Here is a 17973-nt window from a genome sequence, read left to right on the forward strand (position 1 = left end):
ACAAGCATTGGCCATCATAAGCGCCGGCTAAAGAGCAGCATCGCAAATGTAACATCAAAAGACGTCGGGGGGGGGGAAATGATCTCCTGGGAAAAATCACTGGACATGAAGTTATTTCAAATGATAACAACGAGACCCCAGATTGTTGCTTCTCTTTTATTCTTCTTGGACCATTTGGAGGTTTGGAATCACGAGGAAGATGAAAGAAGGCGAAGAGGAGGAGGAGGAAGAGGATGATGCGTCAGATCTTGGGCGCCGATATAATTACACGTTTGCGATTTTTCATATCGGAGCGAGCCCGAACGGCATACTGTAATTAGGCTGAAGACGCTGTCGCTTTTTTTGTAAATATTTATTGGATTTTAGGGTTAGGGTTAGAGTCCGCTAGATGAATGCTATCAAACATGCGGCCTGCGGGCCAATTCTGTCCTGCAAATGCGTTTAACACGGCCAGGTGATTTGGTCATCTATAGCCTTATAAAGTAAAGCATGATAACGCCATCTAGTGGACATGATTGTTAAGCGCACTCTCGTCCCCTGTATTAAACGTGATGGTGTATTATATCCTAGGGTTAAACCCCTTCGCTGGCTTTGTTTTCGTGTTACACTTATATTACTGTGTTGTTTCAATTGCACTATAACTGTAGAACCACATACATGGCGTGAACTTGAAGTGTAAGTACTAAAACAGAAAAAAGGAATTAGTATGAGTGCATGACGCACCAGAAGAAAAGTCAAATGTCGCCCTCTAGTGGTGGGGGAAGCTCGGGCAGAAATACACAGACAGACTGACGGACCGACAACTACAACTTCGGATGCCTTGAAAAAACGATGGACTGAAGATGACGGAAAGAGGGCGGGGCTCTGACAAATGTCGGACCAGTAAAAAAATTGACCACTTCTGATTGATAGTGATGTCCTATTTTGGAAAGTATTAAAACAGAATAATGAATCTGAAGTAGTTGTTCCAAAGTTATATAAATAAATATATAACATAATTTTACTGGTTCGGGCCACGCGGGAGTAGATGTTCCTCTTTTTTATAAGGTATAGAAAGTGAGGTGAATTTTTTCAACAAATGAAAAACATGAAATGTTTAATGATTAATAGTAATGTTAATAAATTGTGAATTCATTATAAAGTTATATAAAAACATATTTTCACAAGAAATAACTTTGCATTATGGGAGTCAGGCTAAGCCACTCAATGAAGTCATTGAAAGACTTGCAAAAGTCATCGATTGTCTGCTAGCGCCTCTAGCGCTCATGCAAAAATCGTGGGAAATGCATAAAACATCCGGTGCTCTATATTTACGAAAATGACAATAGTTTCCATTTTGAATGGCAGTAAATGAGCCCGACATGGGCTCATTTTGACATCTGCATTTGACCTAGATTTGACGTCCCGTTAGCAAGCATTTAGAATGCACGGCAGGACGGTACATTGAAATTCGACAACTTTTTCTGCTAAAATGGCTAAATAAAGAGTCTATCCCTAAAATCGCCATGAACTTAAATAAAAATCTGCCACATGTTTTGTATATTTAAAACTATAAGAAAAAAATGTGCATTACAAAGTCATTGAGTCCCTTGTGTGTTTTTGGTGCAACCCGCTCCAACACACCTGATTTTGTGATCAGCTCATCAGGCTTGACGATTTTCCTGATAATTGAAACAGGTGCGTTGGATGAGGGTTGCTGATGGACGCCTTCGAGGACCAAAAATAATTAATAATTGAATAAAATAATGGCAAGAAATGAGCAAAATAATGTCATTAGTTGTCAATCAATCGATTCATTTGTGACAGCAAATACGAGATTGGAATCGTGATTTAAAAAAAATGTGATCAAAACAAACGATTAAATTGACTTATGGGCTTTAAGGAAGAAATTGAACTCGTAAATCAAGGTATCATCACATGTTTTTGGGAGCGTCTTTTTGATATCAGACTATTGAATATGACCCCTCAGAGTTTGGGGTGCTCACAAAGAAACTGGCGCACACTTGGCACGTCAAAAACTGCTAAATGCAATCAAAACAATTCAGTCTTTAAAAAAAAAAGAAAAAAGAAAAGTGACTTGAAACAGAAGAACCAGCATCCAGCCTTACCTTTAATTTAGGCTCCGGTCGGAAAGGTTGCGGCTCAGGTGGCGAAGGCAAATTTCCCCCGGCCGCGTCGGCTCCCAAGCGGCCGCAGCTGCGGCGAGAGATCCGGCGGGGGTGGAAGCGGACGCGGCGGGAACACCGGAGACCGACGCGGAGGAGAGGGTGACATCAGGGAGCGTTTGGGCCGCCCCGGAGCTTCATCCGCCCGCCCAAGGGACGTCGTCCGAGAGTCGGCGCCTTCTTCCCCTTTCCGCAGTTCACAGGCGAGGATCGGGGCGTGGGGACAAGGCGGCGTGTGGCCCGGCACGGTGCGTCACGAGCGGGATGGAGATGGAGCGAGAGAGGCGAGGCGAGGCGAGGCGGAGCGGAGCGGAGCGCTTCGTCCGCGTCTTCGCTGCAAACGTGCGCGCGCCTCGCCAGCCAGCCGGGAGATTTACAACTTCCAAGTACCTCCCACACTTGGATCCTGACATGGATTCACTCATGCGTGGGGGGGCATCAGAATGAAAACCTGGAAATTGTCAATGCACGGCATCGGCACCGCTGATGAGATTTGAGTTTGTGCTTTTTGATATCATCTTTCATTGTGGTCCAGCGGCTCACAAATGACGTGGTAGGTGCGTGAGATTCGAACCAAAGGTATGCAAAATCTCATTACACTGACAGGAATAGTGCGTTGGTTTCCTTTTCAAATTAAGAGCAAATGAATTGGAACACAAAGTAACCTATTACTAAATCATGGAAAATTCCTTTACGAAATGTAGTGTGCCTTTGTTTTGTTACATTTGAGTCACATTTAATGTCTTTTGATGCTAGAACAAGAATTGGACGTTTTGTTTTCAAATTAAGAGCACAAGAACTTTGACACAAAGCAACGTATTACTAAAATGTTATTGAAAATAGTGCGGCAGGCTTTTTTTTGTTAGGTTTTAATCTCATTTAATGTATTTTAATGCTGTGATATTTATTTTCAAATTAAAAGCATGTTAATTAGAACATGAAGCAAATTATTGCTAAATTATGGAAACTCCTTTTGCAAGTATGGAATGCCTTCCTTTTGTTCGGTCTTAATCTCATTTGATTCATTTTATTGCTGTGACAGGAATGAGACATTTTCTTTTCAAATCAAGAGCAAAAAAATTGGAACATGAAGCAACTTTATTTTCTTACCTTAAAAGCACATTGAAATGTTACCAGGGGTTCTTCACGTATCAAAAAGTAAATTAATGGTTTTTAATGCTGTGACCCAGGCTGGCCAGCAGGTAGCGCCACCCTTTGGCAGTGATACTTTTCCTTTTCACAAAGTAGTAAACACATAAAATTGCCAATAATTTCATGACCATCTGAGTAAAAAAAAAAGATTTATTTGAATACATGTGAGGAAATTTTGTGTAGCCAAAGTATTAACGGTATCGGTACTTGGTGTCGGTTCGTACTGAAGAGTACTCAGTCTGGAAAAAAGTGGCAGCAAACGCAATTTGTTTTATTATAATGCAATTGAATAGGCCAGTAGGTTATTTTCATAGTCAAAGCTAAATTCTTGTTTTTATTTAGAATTGATAAAAAAAAAAAAAAAAAAAATCTGATGTATGTCACATTCATAAAACAGAGAGATCAGCTGTGTGTATCGTGTTGCGCCAGCTTACTTTTATTTACATGAGAGGTAAAACGATCTTTTTTTTGGACAAAAAAAATAAAATAAAACATGCGAAATATGACGCTGTACACGAACGAATATTTTATTGCAACCAAAGCTAAAAAGATTGAAAGAAAACACGGCGCGGATCGCAGTTAGATCGATTTCAACTATGAAAAAATGGCGTATCTACAAGTCCTTTTCAGTTTGTTATTTTTTTTTCGGGCTAGAGCTGCTCGGTGTGGCTCTCTCTGCTGTCATTGGACGTGATGTTGGTGCGCTCGAAAAGTCGCAGTCCGGTGTAGCCCTGCGAGAACAGATACTCCCTGTACCAGTTCCACGTCTTGACTCGCTGTAAAACACGACACACAGTCACATCCCTTGCGGGGACCACATTTATCAAATATATCACGGTATTAAAATGACAGATTTTTTTTTTTAATCATCAAATGCAATGTATTTTTGTATTTTTTTTTTAAGTATTGAATATTTGGTACATTAGGATGTGTAGCATTCTTTGTGTTGTGTTTTTAGCTAGTGTCAGTGGGCCGTCACTGGTTAAGCTGGTCTTAAAACAAAAGGCCTCGTCCTTATTCTCCGTGAATGCCAAGTTTAAAAAAAATCATTAAAAAAAAACAGCAATTGCCATGTAATTTTCAGAGGTGACATCTTGAGTCAACTCTGCAAGCACTATTGATAGCGTATCACTCCTCCTATTATTGTCAAACTGCACTCCATGAATGTCCACTGTGAAGCACATTAAACTGGAAAAAAAAATCCTGTAAAGGGATATATTTTCAAAATACCATAAATCCCTAAATATAAAACGCTCATGTGTTTGGGGCGCACCCTTAATTTTGGGGTTAAATTGTGGTATTCCCGTGGATGGGACGCACCAACATTTTGCCAACAATGTAATAGCAAAACAGAAAGCATATCTTTTGTAAATTCTTCATATTTTCTTGTGTTCATACCAAGTTATATATTTGCTTTGGTTTAGGGTCGAGTGTGTTTCAGATTTCCCACATTGTGAACGCCTCGCCGGTGTCACGTCGAATGCACTGAAAGCAGTCGTTTGTAGACATGCAAATGCGTCACGTTCTCCAGTTTGAGGCTTCGTTTGGTGACATCATCAAAATTCGGCGCGTTTATTGGTTTAGACGTAAACGTTTCACGTTCTCCAGCGTGATGCTTAGTTTCCAACGGATTAAGACTATTGAGCGAGACTTTGAAAGCTGGACTTTTCAACACCGCGCTCAAAGCGGTTATGGGGCCACCATGCCTATAGAATCCAGTAGCTAAGCGCTTAACATGCTAGCAGTCATACTGTACCTTGATGGAGCTGAGATCCAGATCTTTTCTATTGGGCCAGCACTGACAATGGATGGAGAACAAGAGTTAATCCCAGCGATAAAAAAGCTATACAATAATCCATCATGCTCAATTGTTCAACAACTAACGCGCTTTGTCCTTGCACGTAAGACATTTCTTCACAGTTTTTTTTTTTTTTTCTCCCGGATGACATTTGTGCAGATGTCTTACTACGGTGACATTTTTTGCTACTACAGTGTGACATTTCGGCGCAGAACGACTAAGGTGCACTAGAACAGCGCTTCTCAAGCTTTTTGCACCCATGTGCTGTAGTTCTTGTAAAAAAATATATATTTTTTTCTGCTGGACTAAATTGTGTCTCAAATGGCAATGCACATCGACATAAAATTGAACAAAATGAAGGTGTCATTTTTGCAAAAAGTCACTAGAGGACAAGCATTAAGTCGCTTCATGCTCCAATCAATGTGCTCTTAATTTGAAAAGAGAAAGGTCATGTTCCTGGTATGGAATTAAAAATGCATTTAATTAGTCTGAAACTTAAAGGTGCATCTCGCTTTTTAAGGATGTTCCTCAAACACAATTTATTAATGAGCTCCTTTGAACAAGAAAAAAAAAAAATGTTCCGGTTGCTTCACGCTCCAATCAGTTTGCTCTCAATTTGAAAAGAGAAATGTTTTGTTCCTATTACTGTTGCAAAACATTAAATTAGATGAAAACTTTCACAAGGAGTCACTTCTGCTTGATTTAGCAACAAAGTGCTTCAAGTTCCATTCAACTTGCTCTTAAATTAAAAAGAAAACGTCACACTGTACCTGTCGCAGGATCAAAAACGGTTCATTTTGATTAGCTGCTACAGAAACCGCGCTAAAATCTCACATACCGCCTGAAGCAGCTTCACATATCCTCGTTTGAAAAGCACTGCATTAGAACATGCTATTAGGTGTCATCCTTGCGCAAGCAGTAGCTCCTACTCATGAAATGCTAAACGCTAATCATGGCCTTTGTAGTTCCGATAGCCTAATTGTCAACTAGTGCAGTTTTGCCTCACATGAATCATGCAGTTGTTCGACTAGTGCGCCCTAGTTGTTACACTAGTGCGCAGAAATGTTATCCGGTAGTGGGAGAAGCGTCACGGGTAAGATGAGGATGTGGACTAAATGCTCAAACGGATTGCCAAACTCGGCGGCTCACAGCTGGAAGTGGGCGCTGGGACCCAATCAAAAAGGGATTGTGTGTATTATTAAACGTGGTGAAAAGCATGTCCCATGCCGCACTTGTTAATAATATAGGGCTCACTTAGGTATTAATGTATGTTGTATGAAAGATACATTAATACCATGCGCATCTTACTTCTATTGAGAAAAGTGCGGCAGTAGTTTGGGAGGGGCTAGAAAGGTCATCGAGAGCAGGCGTGTTTATGATCATACTGTACTCGTGATCAGCGAGGGGATTCTGGTCACGTGACTCATATGTATATCGCTTCTTCCACTCCATATGTTCAGAGTGTGAGTCTACTCTTATATTAGTGCCTCATTATCGCTATCCTTATTGCCCTATTACTGTTTTTATTGCCTACTTTATAATTTGCTCTATTGTGTGGAATGTAAGTCTGCTCAGGGAGGTAAATAGAATAAAGATTTCATTGCGCTAAAGTTGAATACATCAGACACTGATGGCATGGTTTAAGTTTGTTTGTTTTTTTTTTAACTGAAAAATGCTTTTCACTGGTTAGAGGCTAAAAACATATTTCCCAGGGGGTAGGAACATCACTGAAAACGTTTGAGAACCACTGGTGTAGCGTTACCATGCGCACGACAAGAAAAGTCTCCCAAAGCGCTCACCTTGCGGTGGAAGTCGACGGCGTAGCCCATGAAGGCCGGGTGATGGACCAGGTCGAAGCTGCTGGAGCACTCGGGTATTTTGGTCCTCTGCAGCAGGCCCTCGTCCAGCCGCACGTTGACGCCCGACTGGAAGGCCTTGCCGTTCCACAGGAAGTTGACCATGTCAACGGCGTAGTGGTTGAAGTCGCCGAAGGTTTGCGAGCTGATGTGAAAGGCCTGGCGGAGAAGGAAGGAGAGGATGTTGATGAACCACTTATGCTTGCACTGATGATTTATTCCCACGGCGGGTACGGGCGAGTTCTTCCCGATTTCAGAAGCCAGTGGCGTTTTCTTTTCAGGTGGGGAATAAGGCTGATTGACACGTACTTCCAAACTTCAAAGCCTACACTTGATCTTAAATCGAAGTCAACAACTTAAAGTTTCACCTGCCGTGCAATAAAAAGGTCACGGCGCTTTTCAGAGGATCAAAAGCAGTGTCCACAACACGCAACATAAAACGGAGACGTACTGTAATTAGCGGCGGGTAATCAGATTCTTTCGAGTCTGAACAACCAATGCGGACGTTATTGGAAATCAAAAGATTTTTATTAGGTCTTAATCTCATTTCATGCGTTTTAATTCCGTGACATGAACAATAAATGCTTCTTTTCAAATTAAAACCAAATAAATTGGAACATGTAGCGACTAAGTGTTTGTGTTTTAGTGAAAGCGTTACATCTTTTTATTTTGATAAGTTTTATCGGGCTGCACGTCGCCATTATTGATGCAATTTCGCCAAAATTCAATCGTCTTATGGAGTTTCCAAATAAAATAAACCACTCGAAATTTGAATAAAAATCACATAAATCAGACATGAAAGTAAAACAAAAAACAAGGTTGAGAAGCACTGGTATAGAGTTTATAAAATGAAAGTAGTTGTTTTACCTCTGTGACTTTCATCTGGCTTTTGGCAAACGTCAAGTTCACCTTGTACCTGGCAAAAAAAAAAAATGTTTTCAGCAGCGTGAAAATAATGTCGAGCAATTAGATGTACTTCCTGTTACCCTGACATTTTCCCTCTTGGCTTTGGCAAAACTATTCCAGAAGCTTGTGCAGAAGTTAATTAGCAGATCCTGTAAGCTATTAAAGCTTTCAAAAATCGAACGCAACAAGATCAAACGGAAAGGCGCGCCTGAGCTCGTGATCATAAATGATATATTAGCATATAAGTGCTTCCATCATGCAGTAAGATGGCGTTGCTGCGAGGCGGTCTGCTACCTGTGCATGATGTAGGCCAGGCGGTCCACGCTGACGGGGTCGGTGGCCAGCAGGGCCGGGTAGAAAACGCCGGGCGGGGGGATCACGATGAGCGGGAAAGAGTACTTGAGAAACATGTCGCACACCTGCGCAACGGTCGACAAATACGTCACATTCAAGCAGAAAAGCCATTGACGGTTTTTCCTCACTTTTTCTTGAAAGTCAATAGAATAAAAATAGAATCGAACGGCTTCGTTGTCATTTTACGGCTGGCGTATCCGCAGTAAACGGAGCTTTTTGTGCCAAAACGCAAACGCGATCGAGGAGCCGGCGTTACCGTCTCGTAAAAGTCCAGGATGAAGTTGAGCAGGAGCGCGTGGCAGCCCTCCAGCTGCAGGCCCACGGCGGCCAGATGACCCACAAATTGCACCAGCTTCAACACGGAGTCCTTAAAGCCCGACAAAGTCATGCACCTGGGATGCGAAACCAAAGTACTTTAATTATAGGACGCCATAGGATGCCTTTTAATGCCGCGAAAGGAACGGTACATTTTTCTTTTCAAATTAAGAGCAAATTCATTGGAACAGAAGGCTATTTATTGCCAAGTCGGGCTAGAGTAAAATCGTTGTATCTCCTTGTTTTTACGCATGAGCGTCGTCATTACTGATGCGATATTCCGGAAGATGAGCCAGGGAAAACAAAGTGAATTATGTTATGATATTACTTCTGGGGTTGCTAAATAAATACACCTGAGGGGGCCAGTACAAATGTAGTAGTTTAATAAATCAAATGCCAATGGCACAGCACTCTATATGATTTTTTTTTTTCCGTGCAATTTCGCTTAGGGCTTTTTAAGGAGTGGTCGGCTGAAACGATATCGTTGAAAAGCACTGTGATCTAACATAATCTCCTTCCACAAATGAAGTGAACTGAAACCGACATTTTTTGTAGGTGACCAGGACGTCAACTGATTTTGCTGATGTTGTTGACAAGATGGCGGATGGGTATATTCCTGCCACTGAATATTGGATTTCTTCGCGCAAGAATAATAAAAGTTTGTTTTTCCTCAGCGGGACGTGTCCATCGCTAGGTGACAGCTTTTCATTTATGCCCCTTGCGTATTTTTCATGCTTGGGCTCACTCGATGAGACTTACGTGGACGTGTGGCTGCTGACGCTGATATCGATGTCATCCTCCAACGCGTACACCGAGTGCCAGGTCAGCCAATTCCGCAGCATACCGTTTAGAGAGTCCAACAGGCCGCACTGAAGACACGCACCCACACGCGCAGACATCCGTCAACACCAGCGCCGTTAAATGACATCGGAAAGTGCTTCCTGGATTTCATAGCGTCAAAGGCGTACCTTGAAAAATGTCGAGGATGTGAAGTAGAGCTGCTGGAGGGGCTCCAACAGAAGCTTTTTCATTTCTGATGGGGGGGGGGGGGGGGGTAGGTAAGTCACTTTTATTTAGAATAATGCTGCTTTTCCCAGAGAGGACTCACAAACATCAGCGAATTACTGTAATTCCCCAAATATAAAACATACTTGTGTAAAAGATACATCCTTAATTTTGAGGTCAAATTCTCATAGTTTTTTTTAATCCTATTCTTTATAAAACACACCGACAGTTTGGCAACAATGTAAAAACTATTTAAAAACACAAGAAATGTCTTTTTTGTAAACTCTTCATATTTTCTTGTTTTCATATCCACAAGTGTTTTAAATGTGTTTAAATTTCCCACATTGTGAGCAGTCGGTGAACGCCTCGCCAGCACATTTGGGGAATTATGGTCGGGAAGAAAAATGATTCAAAAAGTGCAGTAATTCCCCAAATAGGAGACACACTGGGTGCGTTCTATAAATGGTAAAATTAAAATTAGAATTTTGGACGTGAGGTGGCCATTAACAAAGTGCCTGTAGCAGAGGTTATTACGGCATTATTTTCAATAAAAGAAGCGAGCAGGCTGAACCAACGTTCGAACCCATCCTTGCTCACACACGGGAAAATTACTAAAACTGAGAGGACATGTAAAGGTTATGATACGTGAAAGGCTTGGAGCGGTGTGCACCGGTTAGAGAACTAGGAAAGGTATTCCAATTGACTCTTGGTATATACACACAATAATAAACTTGGTGGAACACGAATGTTGTGCAACTTGGGGTATTTATGGCGAGGCGTTCGGTGAGCGACCTGGGACGAGATAAGAAACTTTCATGGGACGGACTGTCTAGAAAGGTTTCAAAAGCTAGAGGTAAGCGGAGCTGCATTGTGTTCTGTAGCATGCAGAAATGTGAGTTTTGAAAGTGTCAAGAACCTACTGCAGCTGGGGATCACGGGAATGTTGCTGAGCAGGCCAAGGATCTGCGGTCGCAAGAAGCATCCATCCCATACAGTCAGGAACTTGTAGAGGAACCCTTCAACGCTAACAAACCCCTCCTGGTAAACAGATCACCCGTTTTCTCAGATTAGTCATGTGACGTTTGCAAGATGAGCAGTGATTGGTCATTAGCGACGCCTTTAACAATTGCGAAGTTATTTTCGGGCAACGGTAAGAAGCAAAATGGCCGTCCTCCGACATGGATTAAACAGTGGTTTTGAGGTGCGAGTAGATTACAACTCCTGCCCTCTTTGGTCCGGGAGCCAATCACGTCTATTAGGAGTGTCCGTCTCCCTAATGAAACTCACACACGCTATTAGATAGAAAGCAATCTATATTCTTTTGTAATAAATTGAAATTTCAAGTGCAAACTCTGATTGTTATCATGTTTGGTTAGCTACAGACTGTAATTAGACTTCCAGGCGCCTTTAAGCTAACTGAGGCTCTACGTGAGACTACAGCCAAAGGGATGGTATAGGAAGGGATAACAGTATAGTTACTGTATAAGGTTTGTTCATAGAAAACTTTCATAAAAGTTCATTCCACAAAACATTGTTAATCAGAACACCGTCTTTCAGCAAGTAGGGCTGCTTGGAATTTGAATCAACTTAAAGAAAACATCTCCATTAAAGAAATACTCAAGATGATGAGTTACGGATTCTCACCTGGAGAAATTGCTGGGCGGACAGAAGCTTGTTCAAAAACTGCACGGCCTCTTCGGGATTCTGGCTTGCGTCTCCGTCTTGACAAAACAAAATATCTGAGAGCAGAGCGAAAGGTATCAAATTAAAAAGGGCAGCACGTTTGACATTCCCGGCGTGTGCGTTCCCCGTGAGCTCGCCCTTGAATCGCTTTTAGAAGTTAACGCGGTTCAGCGGCCTCACCTTCTTGGAGCACGAAGCTGAGCCAGAAGTTGAGGCGGAGGAGGGCCGACTCATCCCGCACGCAGTCCAGGTAGTGCAGACCCACGCTCGTGGACAGCAGTGAGCCCATCTGAGCCGGCAGCTGGTTCGGAAAGGGGAAGAAAAAGAACCCGGCATAAGCGAGGGACGTGTGACAAGTCGCGACCTCGCGGGGGCAAACGTAAAAGATTCATACGCACAAAGGCGGCGACAAATCTGCAAGTGTACGCACCATGTTAAATATTGCACCGCAAACCCTCAAAGGCGGACGATTAGTCACCTTTCATTTGCATAAAGGCAGCCTGATTTAAGATTAAAATCGCCCAGTGGACCCCCCCCCCCTTTTTTTTTAAAATACTTTTAACGGAGCAGCGGCGTGCTACGTGAATAATCCTTCAGCGGCCCTTAATCCTAATAACTCACTCAGTGGGAGAATTTATACAGGCTCTTGTAATGTGCGAACAGCTGCTCCCTTCCCCTCCATCACGGCACTTTGTTAGAGTAATAAACAAATGACAACCGGGGGGAAAGAATAGATGCGGCTCGGTTCTGTTATCAAATGCTTAAAAAGCATGATGAGGGAGATTCATTAAAGTGCTTTTGATGAGGAATCTGATTGATTATGGCCAGCGGTCCTAATAGTGAGCCGTGACAACTAAACGGCTAAAATGATGTTTCGGGACACCGAATGTGGGAGCCTTAAGACATGACATACATTATAGGGACTTTATAAGAGGCTTTTCAGCTTTTACTATTCCCTCTTTCTGGTTTGCAGTTGTTTTTCTTAACTTTTATTGGTCAGATAAAAAAAAAAAACGCTAAGTAGAACAAGGTTATTAAAAACAACCGTGGAAGTAGTTTATACTGTTTAATAAAGAAATTGCAAGGCTACTGAGACGGGCAGAAGACAAAAACGGGCAGACAGCACCACCGAGTGGATAGAAGGGAGCATTGCACAGTTAAATGTCAACTGTGTGTATATATATATATATATATATATATATATATATATATATATATATATATATATATATATATATATATATATATATATATATATATATATATATATATACATATATATATACATATATATATATATATATACACATATACATACACACACACACACACACACACACACACACACACACACACACACACACACACACACACTTACCTGAGAAACCTATAGGGAGTTATTTACTAGTTTAAGGATTCATTTAATTTCTTAAAGGGATAATGTGTAAGATTTAGAGCGTTTTTCTTTACGGCCGGCAGGAGGTGCTGCATTTATGATTGTTCTTAGCTATAACAAACATAGCCGCCTCCAGAGAAGTGCCACCCCTCATGTAATATAATGATAACTAGACCTAAGATTATATTTAAAATATTCTGTTGGTCATGAAGAACACATTAATTTGCAAGTTTTTGAAATTTACCATCATTTAATTTATTCCTTTTTAATGAAAAACGGTCTAAATCTTACACACTGTTCCTTTAAAACATGCTGATGACCAAGGGGTTCCCCAAACTTTTATTATGTATCTTGTCTAAAATGTGTCATTTGTTGTTACTGTTCTTCAATATATGTATGCTTAAACAAATGTTAAGGTTTTTTTTTTATTCCAATGTCTTGTTTATCACTATCACTTATCATATTCCTTGACTGATAATAATCATATCATATACATTTACTGAAAATGAATATCGGCTCTGACTATCACTTATCATTTTCCTTGACTGATAATAATCGTATCATATCATATATATATATATTACTATAGTTAACACTACTGCCTATAGTTGTAGTGGTAGTTTGAAGTGTAGTCTATATCAATAATATGGGTGAACAATGATGCATTTCATTAAGATTGCATGTGAGCGCGTACCTCTATGCGGTGAATGTTCTCCAAAAGCTCGGCAAAGGAACGCAGCTGTGCCAGAGGGACCAATTTCCAGCTGGTGGGCAACTCCGCCTGAGACTCCTTATTAAGCGCACAACTCAGCGGAGGCACTTCCAAATAGCGGTATTTCTGAAAGAGCGGCATGATGGGATAAAGGGGTGAGCATTAAACATTCATGGGCAAGCGTTTCTTCTCGCGTTCAATAAAACATTTCGAGGAAGGGAGCTTCGCGTCCGAGGAGACGCGGACTTCAAACTGGCAACGGGGATAACAAATAAAGCCGTGCAGGTTGTGAAGTTGAGTTTTGAACCGGCGTACCCTTTTCTTTGGTTTGCTTGTCTCTTTAATTGTGAGGGCCAAACCGCCATTGAGGTTCAACAACACGTTGTTCTTCTTCTGGACAAAAGCCAGTGCCGATTTCCAGGGCGAGTTATGATTTCGAAATCCGTACTGTGAAGAAAAACAAAGGACATAAGGGATTATGTCTTCTGTGCAACTCCTTCTAAGATCCACCCTGTTGATTTGTGTCCACATTTGTTTTCTGGTCTCTAACGATTTGAGTCCACGGAGCTACCCGACTATCGTATATATAATACGGTGCACCTTATACTGTAATGCGGAAAATCGAAGAAATGTTCAGACCTTTCCAATGATGAGGTGGGTTTGAATGAGATGAAATTCACTTTGCAATCTCGCAGACACCAAATGGACAAAACGGTAGACACAAATAGGCTGGCTCTCAGGAGAATATATTAAGGGCCCGAAAAATACGGCTTTTCTGGGGCCGACGCCGATTTTTGGCAGGAAAAAAAAAAAAAAAAAACACCGACTTTGTTTGAGTAATTACAAACCTTCATTTTGGATGGAAATGATTGCGTCACCAGTTCAGGGAAGAAAACTTTGTACAGGGACAGCAGGTGCAAAAGGAAGGGTTGTTTTCCCTGAGAATACACACATATAAACGCACACATTGTTCATATTTCTTATTTACTGCTCTTCATACGCAAATGAACGCTGAGGCCGTTCAGCTCTGTTGCTAACCAAAAAAAAAAAAAGCACGTTTTCTCGGATTAGGCGTGGAGGCTTACCATTTGCTTAAAGATTTTTTTCTTGTTTACATCTTGATTGCACAGTGAAAGATTACAACCCTGCATCTTCACCAAACAATTCAAGGCTGAAATAAGCGGTTCCTCGCCGCTCTTTGCGAAGTAAATTTGGAACGTTGCGTCTCAAGCAATCATATGGAATGGCAAAACGGACAATGCCACATGCCTTTTGAACCACATTTCGTTTTTTAATCAGGCGCGCAAAGCTTACGTTAGCCTTCGACGAGAGGGCGCGGCTGAACACATGAAACGAGCCTCCAAATGCCAGAGCAGAAAGACCAACTTGGCAACCCGAGTCATGAATCCTCTGTTGCCGCATATGCATTCAAAATATTACAGATAGGCGAAAAAGTCAGCCTGTGTCAGCTCGAGTTGTTTTTGACGCAAATACCGAAAGTTGCGCAGCTCGCCACACTTACCAATTTGTTTTGCAAATCCAGTAGCTTTCGGAATCGAAACACTTGCACTGCGGACAATTTCAGAAGCAGAAAGAAACACTTAAGGCTCCACAAAAAGAGATGAGGACGACAAGGGAAAATCCTTCCACGAGCATCAAACGTCAACCTCGACTTACCGTTCTTCTTTGTGGTTAGAAGGTACAGCAGATGGCAGACGTAGGGGCACTGAAATAAACGTTAGAAGTGACTCGGCACTTTTGTGTTTCGTAAGCCCCTAAAAGACTCAAACAAGCAGGTAGTAGGACACATACCAGGTTTTCCTCTGTCACAAAGCTGAAAATGAAGCCGTAGATGGCTCTCAGTTGATCCTTTGCGTCGATCATGTCAAAAACAGTTAACACCCACTTGACGAAAAGAACCTGTGAACGGCATGAGCGCGTTCAAATGCCGGCTGATAAACACGACGATCGACGTAGCCGTTCTCAAATGGGGCTAGGTGAAGCCGCTTCCGGGGATATGTGAGATTTGAACAGGGTTTCTGAAGGTATCAAAAATCGAATTCAACGCTTTGCATCTCAAATGTTGTTCTAAACGTCATTAAATCAGACACGGATATCAATTTTTCCCCCCTGGTTCTTACTAATGTTTGACAGGGGGGGTACATCATTAAAAAAAACGATTGAGAAGCAGTGGCATTCAATTAGCTAGGGATAAATTATGATCATCGTTTTCTTTCGGTACGTTACTTGTGTATTCCTGGGTATCTTGGAGGCGCACAGCCAAGCCACGGCTCGGACCACGGCGTCCTGAGGCACCACGCTGGCAGGGATCAGACACTTGAGCACCCGGGGACATAAAGTTGTTCCTACATAAAACAGACACGGCGTGAAGGGAATTTTAAATAATATTTCAAAAATGTATCAAATACAATTACACTGTAATACAGTATCTTGTTCATAAAATTTAGGAACGGGCGAGTATTGAATCGATACCAAGCGCTTGTATCGGGTTGATACCTGGCCTGATTTCAAGGTGTCGGTTCTCGCAACGGAAGCCGATACTGGTATTAGAAGCTAGAAATTTCAATCAGCTAGAAAGTTCATGAAATTTCAGGAAAATTGTTGCTTTCTTTAAAATTATCTGTCAGTTTTTTTAGGGGAAACTTTGTGGATCAAAAGCACTAGTGGGATTGTATTTGTTATTCATACTGGTACCGATCTTTTAAAAAAAAAAAAAGAAAAACTGGCATTGCACATAAAATAATGAAGGAAAATAGAAAATAGTTGGAAAAATTCTGTGAAATCGCGATGTTTACTCTAACATTCATTCAATTGATTGTTGATATTGATTTAATGGGAGCAGTGCTCCCAATTTTGTTGTATACCCGTTACACAATGACAATAAATGTATTCCACTAACTACATACAGCCGGTTCTGGCACGCAAATGGTTTAATCCGGCCCGCGAGATGATTCACGCCGGTTCCCTCAAATAAAACGGAATTCTCCCTTTACAACTGAGCTATCCATCATAAATATGTGTTCCATCCACTCTCTTACCAATGCGAAGGCTCATGGCAACCTCCAGCATGACGGAGATGGCGTCCGGCAGGAGTCCTTTGGAGAAAGCCACCCGCTCCACCACGAGCAAGTTCTCTTCCAAGGCATCATTGCCCATCACCGGAGTGCCTGGCTTAACTTTGACGGACAAATGGAAACAGCGGAAACACAAAAATGCAAGATCCACAGTTAGACCTTTAAAAAGAAGTAACAGGAAATCTTGTAATGCAGGAGGAGAATTTTCCACGATTTTTATGTGCGTCTGATGGTAAAATTGAGATTAGGATTGAGGTCAATTCTTAAAATTGTTGGAAAGCACATAAGTGCCCAAACATAAAACTAAAGAGTTCGATTTAATGACTTAGCAGATCAAAAGCTTTTGATTTCGATGTGTGAAATAAGAATAAAAATGCCAATGCTGGATCGTGTGTCAAATAAATTGCCATTTTCTGATCATGATAGTCACTGTCTCTAAAGTTAATTATCCTTGTCAAGTTATCACAAATGGAGAATTTAAAGACAGATATCAGATTATCACTTTTGCTCATTTTTACTTACACGTTATCAGTATGGCATCTTCCTGAAACCCAATGTCCTCAATAGTGGACACAAATGAATAGCCTGGGTTTCAGGAGGTGTTTAAAGGTCCTTTATCTTCTAGATTTTAACAGTCCCGACACTTATACAATAAAAAAATCAAAAACGGATTTCTACATGGAACGTACAGTGACGTCACAACTCACGTACGCACGGTACCAGCGCATTGTTGTTGTTGTTATTGAGCCAAGAAAAGTTGAATTTCGAAAACAGTGCAATTAACTTAAATAATGCGAAAGGAGCCTTCAATATTTTCGGCCGTTTACACGTTTCAATAGATTAAAACAAAACTGTCGTACTGTTCGAGAAGAACTTCACGGCCAGAACAAATGGGTCCTCCGCCTCATTTTTCCGTTTCGCTTTTTCGACGACTCTTTGACTTCTATTTACTCTCCGGGTGATCGACGACTGCTCGTCCGGTGAGGCATTATAGGAATTCAGAGATCCCGGCGAGAACTGCTCCGCTTCCATGTCTACATCGCTAAAAAGTAAATGACACACAGGCCTCCATTGCGTTTCACGGTTTGAAACAAATCAAATATCCGCGCGACCGTTTGTTCTGCGCTTGCGCAGTTGGGTACATCGGTCGAGGTGCATTGAGGGTAATATAGTACTTGGCGGGTTCAATCCCGGAAGCGACGCAGATTTGTTTATAGACGTCATTAATACCGCAAAATGCTTCGTTAATTTCTCCACGTTGAACAATCTTGTTGGGATAACTATTTCTGCGTGTTTATATTTTATTTTTTCATCATCAACAGTCAACATCTTGATCAATGTTACTGTACCTACCAGAAATTGAGAGCTGATATTACATTGTGTATATTTATGTATTAGGCAGAGCGATTAAATGCTGATTTTTACATAAAGTCAACCATTACCACATAAGTACAGTAGTAGCATATACCGTTGTTACATTTTAGTTTGTTGTTGTGCAGTAAGATTTTTTTTAAAGAAAAGATTAATGAGAGCATC

The 17973-nt window shown here is 41.4% G+C and overlaps 2 protein-coding genes across 3 annotated transcripts in view; both read right to left on the reverse strand.

Moving 5' to 3' along the window:
• drp2 (dystrophin related protein 2) overlaps nt 1–2517 on the reverse strand; it is a 126120-nt gene extending 123603 nt beyond the window's left edge. For both annotated transcript variants that reach the window (XM_088432119.1, XM_088432118.1), the window contains exon 1: nt 2109–2517. The gene's annotated coding sequence lies outside the window, so the exon portion shown is untranslated. The remainder of the gene's footprint in view (nt 1–2108) is intronic.
• A 1007-nt stretch (nt 2518–3524) lies between these two features.
• On the reverse strand, nt 3525–17526 carry cenpi (centromere protein I). The gene is made up of 20 exons (XM_088431922.1): nt 17298–17526; nt 16402–16539; nt 15590–15708; nt 15155–15262; nt 15020–15068; nt 14865–14911; nt 14191–14280; nt 13658–13789; nt 13325–13468; nt 11415–11535; nt 11196–11290; nt 10472–10589; nt 9515–9579; nt 9306–9415; nt 8488–8623; nt 8172–8296; nt 7839–7887; nt 6915–7130; nt 5074–5115; nt 3525–4093 (listed from the first exon to the last, which is right to left on the reverse strand). The coding sequence occupies exons 1-20, from the start codon at nt 17467–17469 to the stop codon at nt 3968–3970; spliced, it is 2202 nt and encodes a 733-aa protein (XP_088288048.1). The 5' UTR covers nt 17470–17526; the 3' UTR covers nt 3525–3967.
• Between the last annotated feature and the right edge of the window lie 447 nt (nt 17527–17973).

Source organism: Hippichthys cyanospilos, chromosome 13, assembly GCF_059441005.1.
Source record: "Hippichthys cyanospilos isolate Australia breed blue-spotted pipefish chromosome 13, RoL_Hcya_1.0, whole genome shotgun sequence".
In the NCBI taxonomy this organism is placed as follows: domain Eukaryota; kingdom Metazoa; phylum Chordata; class Actinopteri; order Syngnathiformes; family Syngnathidae; genus Hippichthys; species Hippichthys cyanospilos.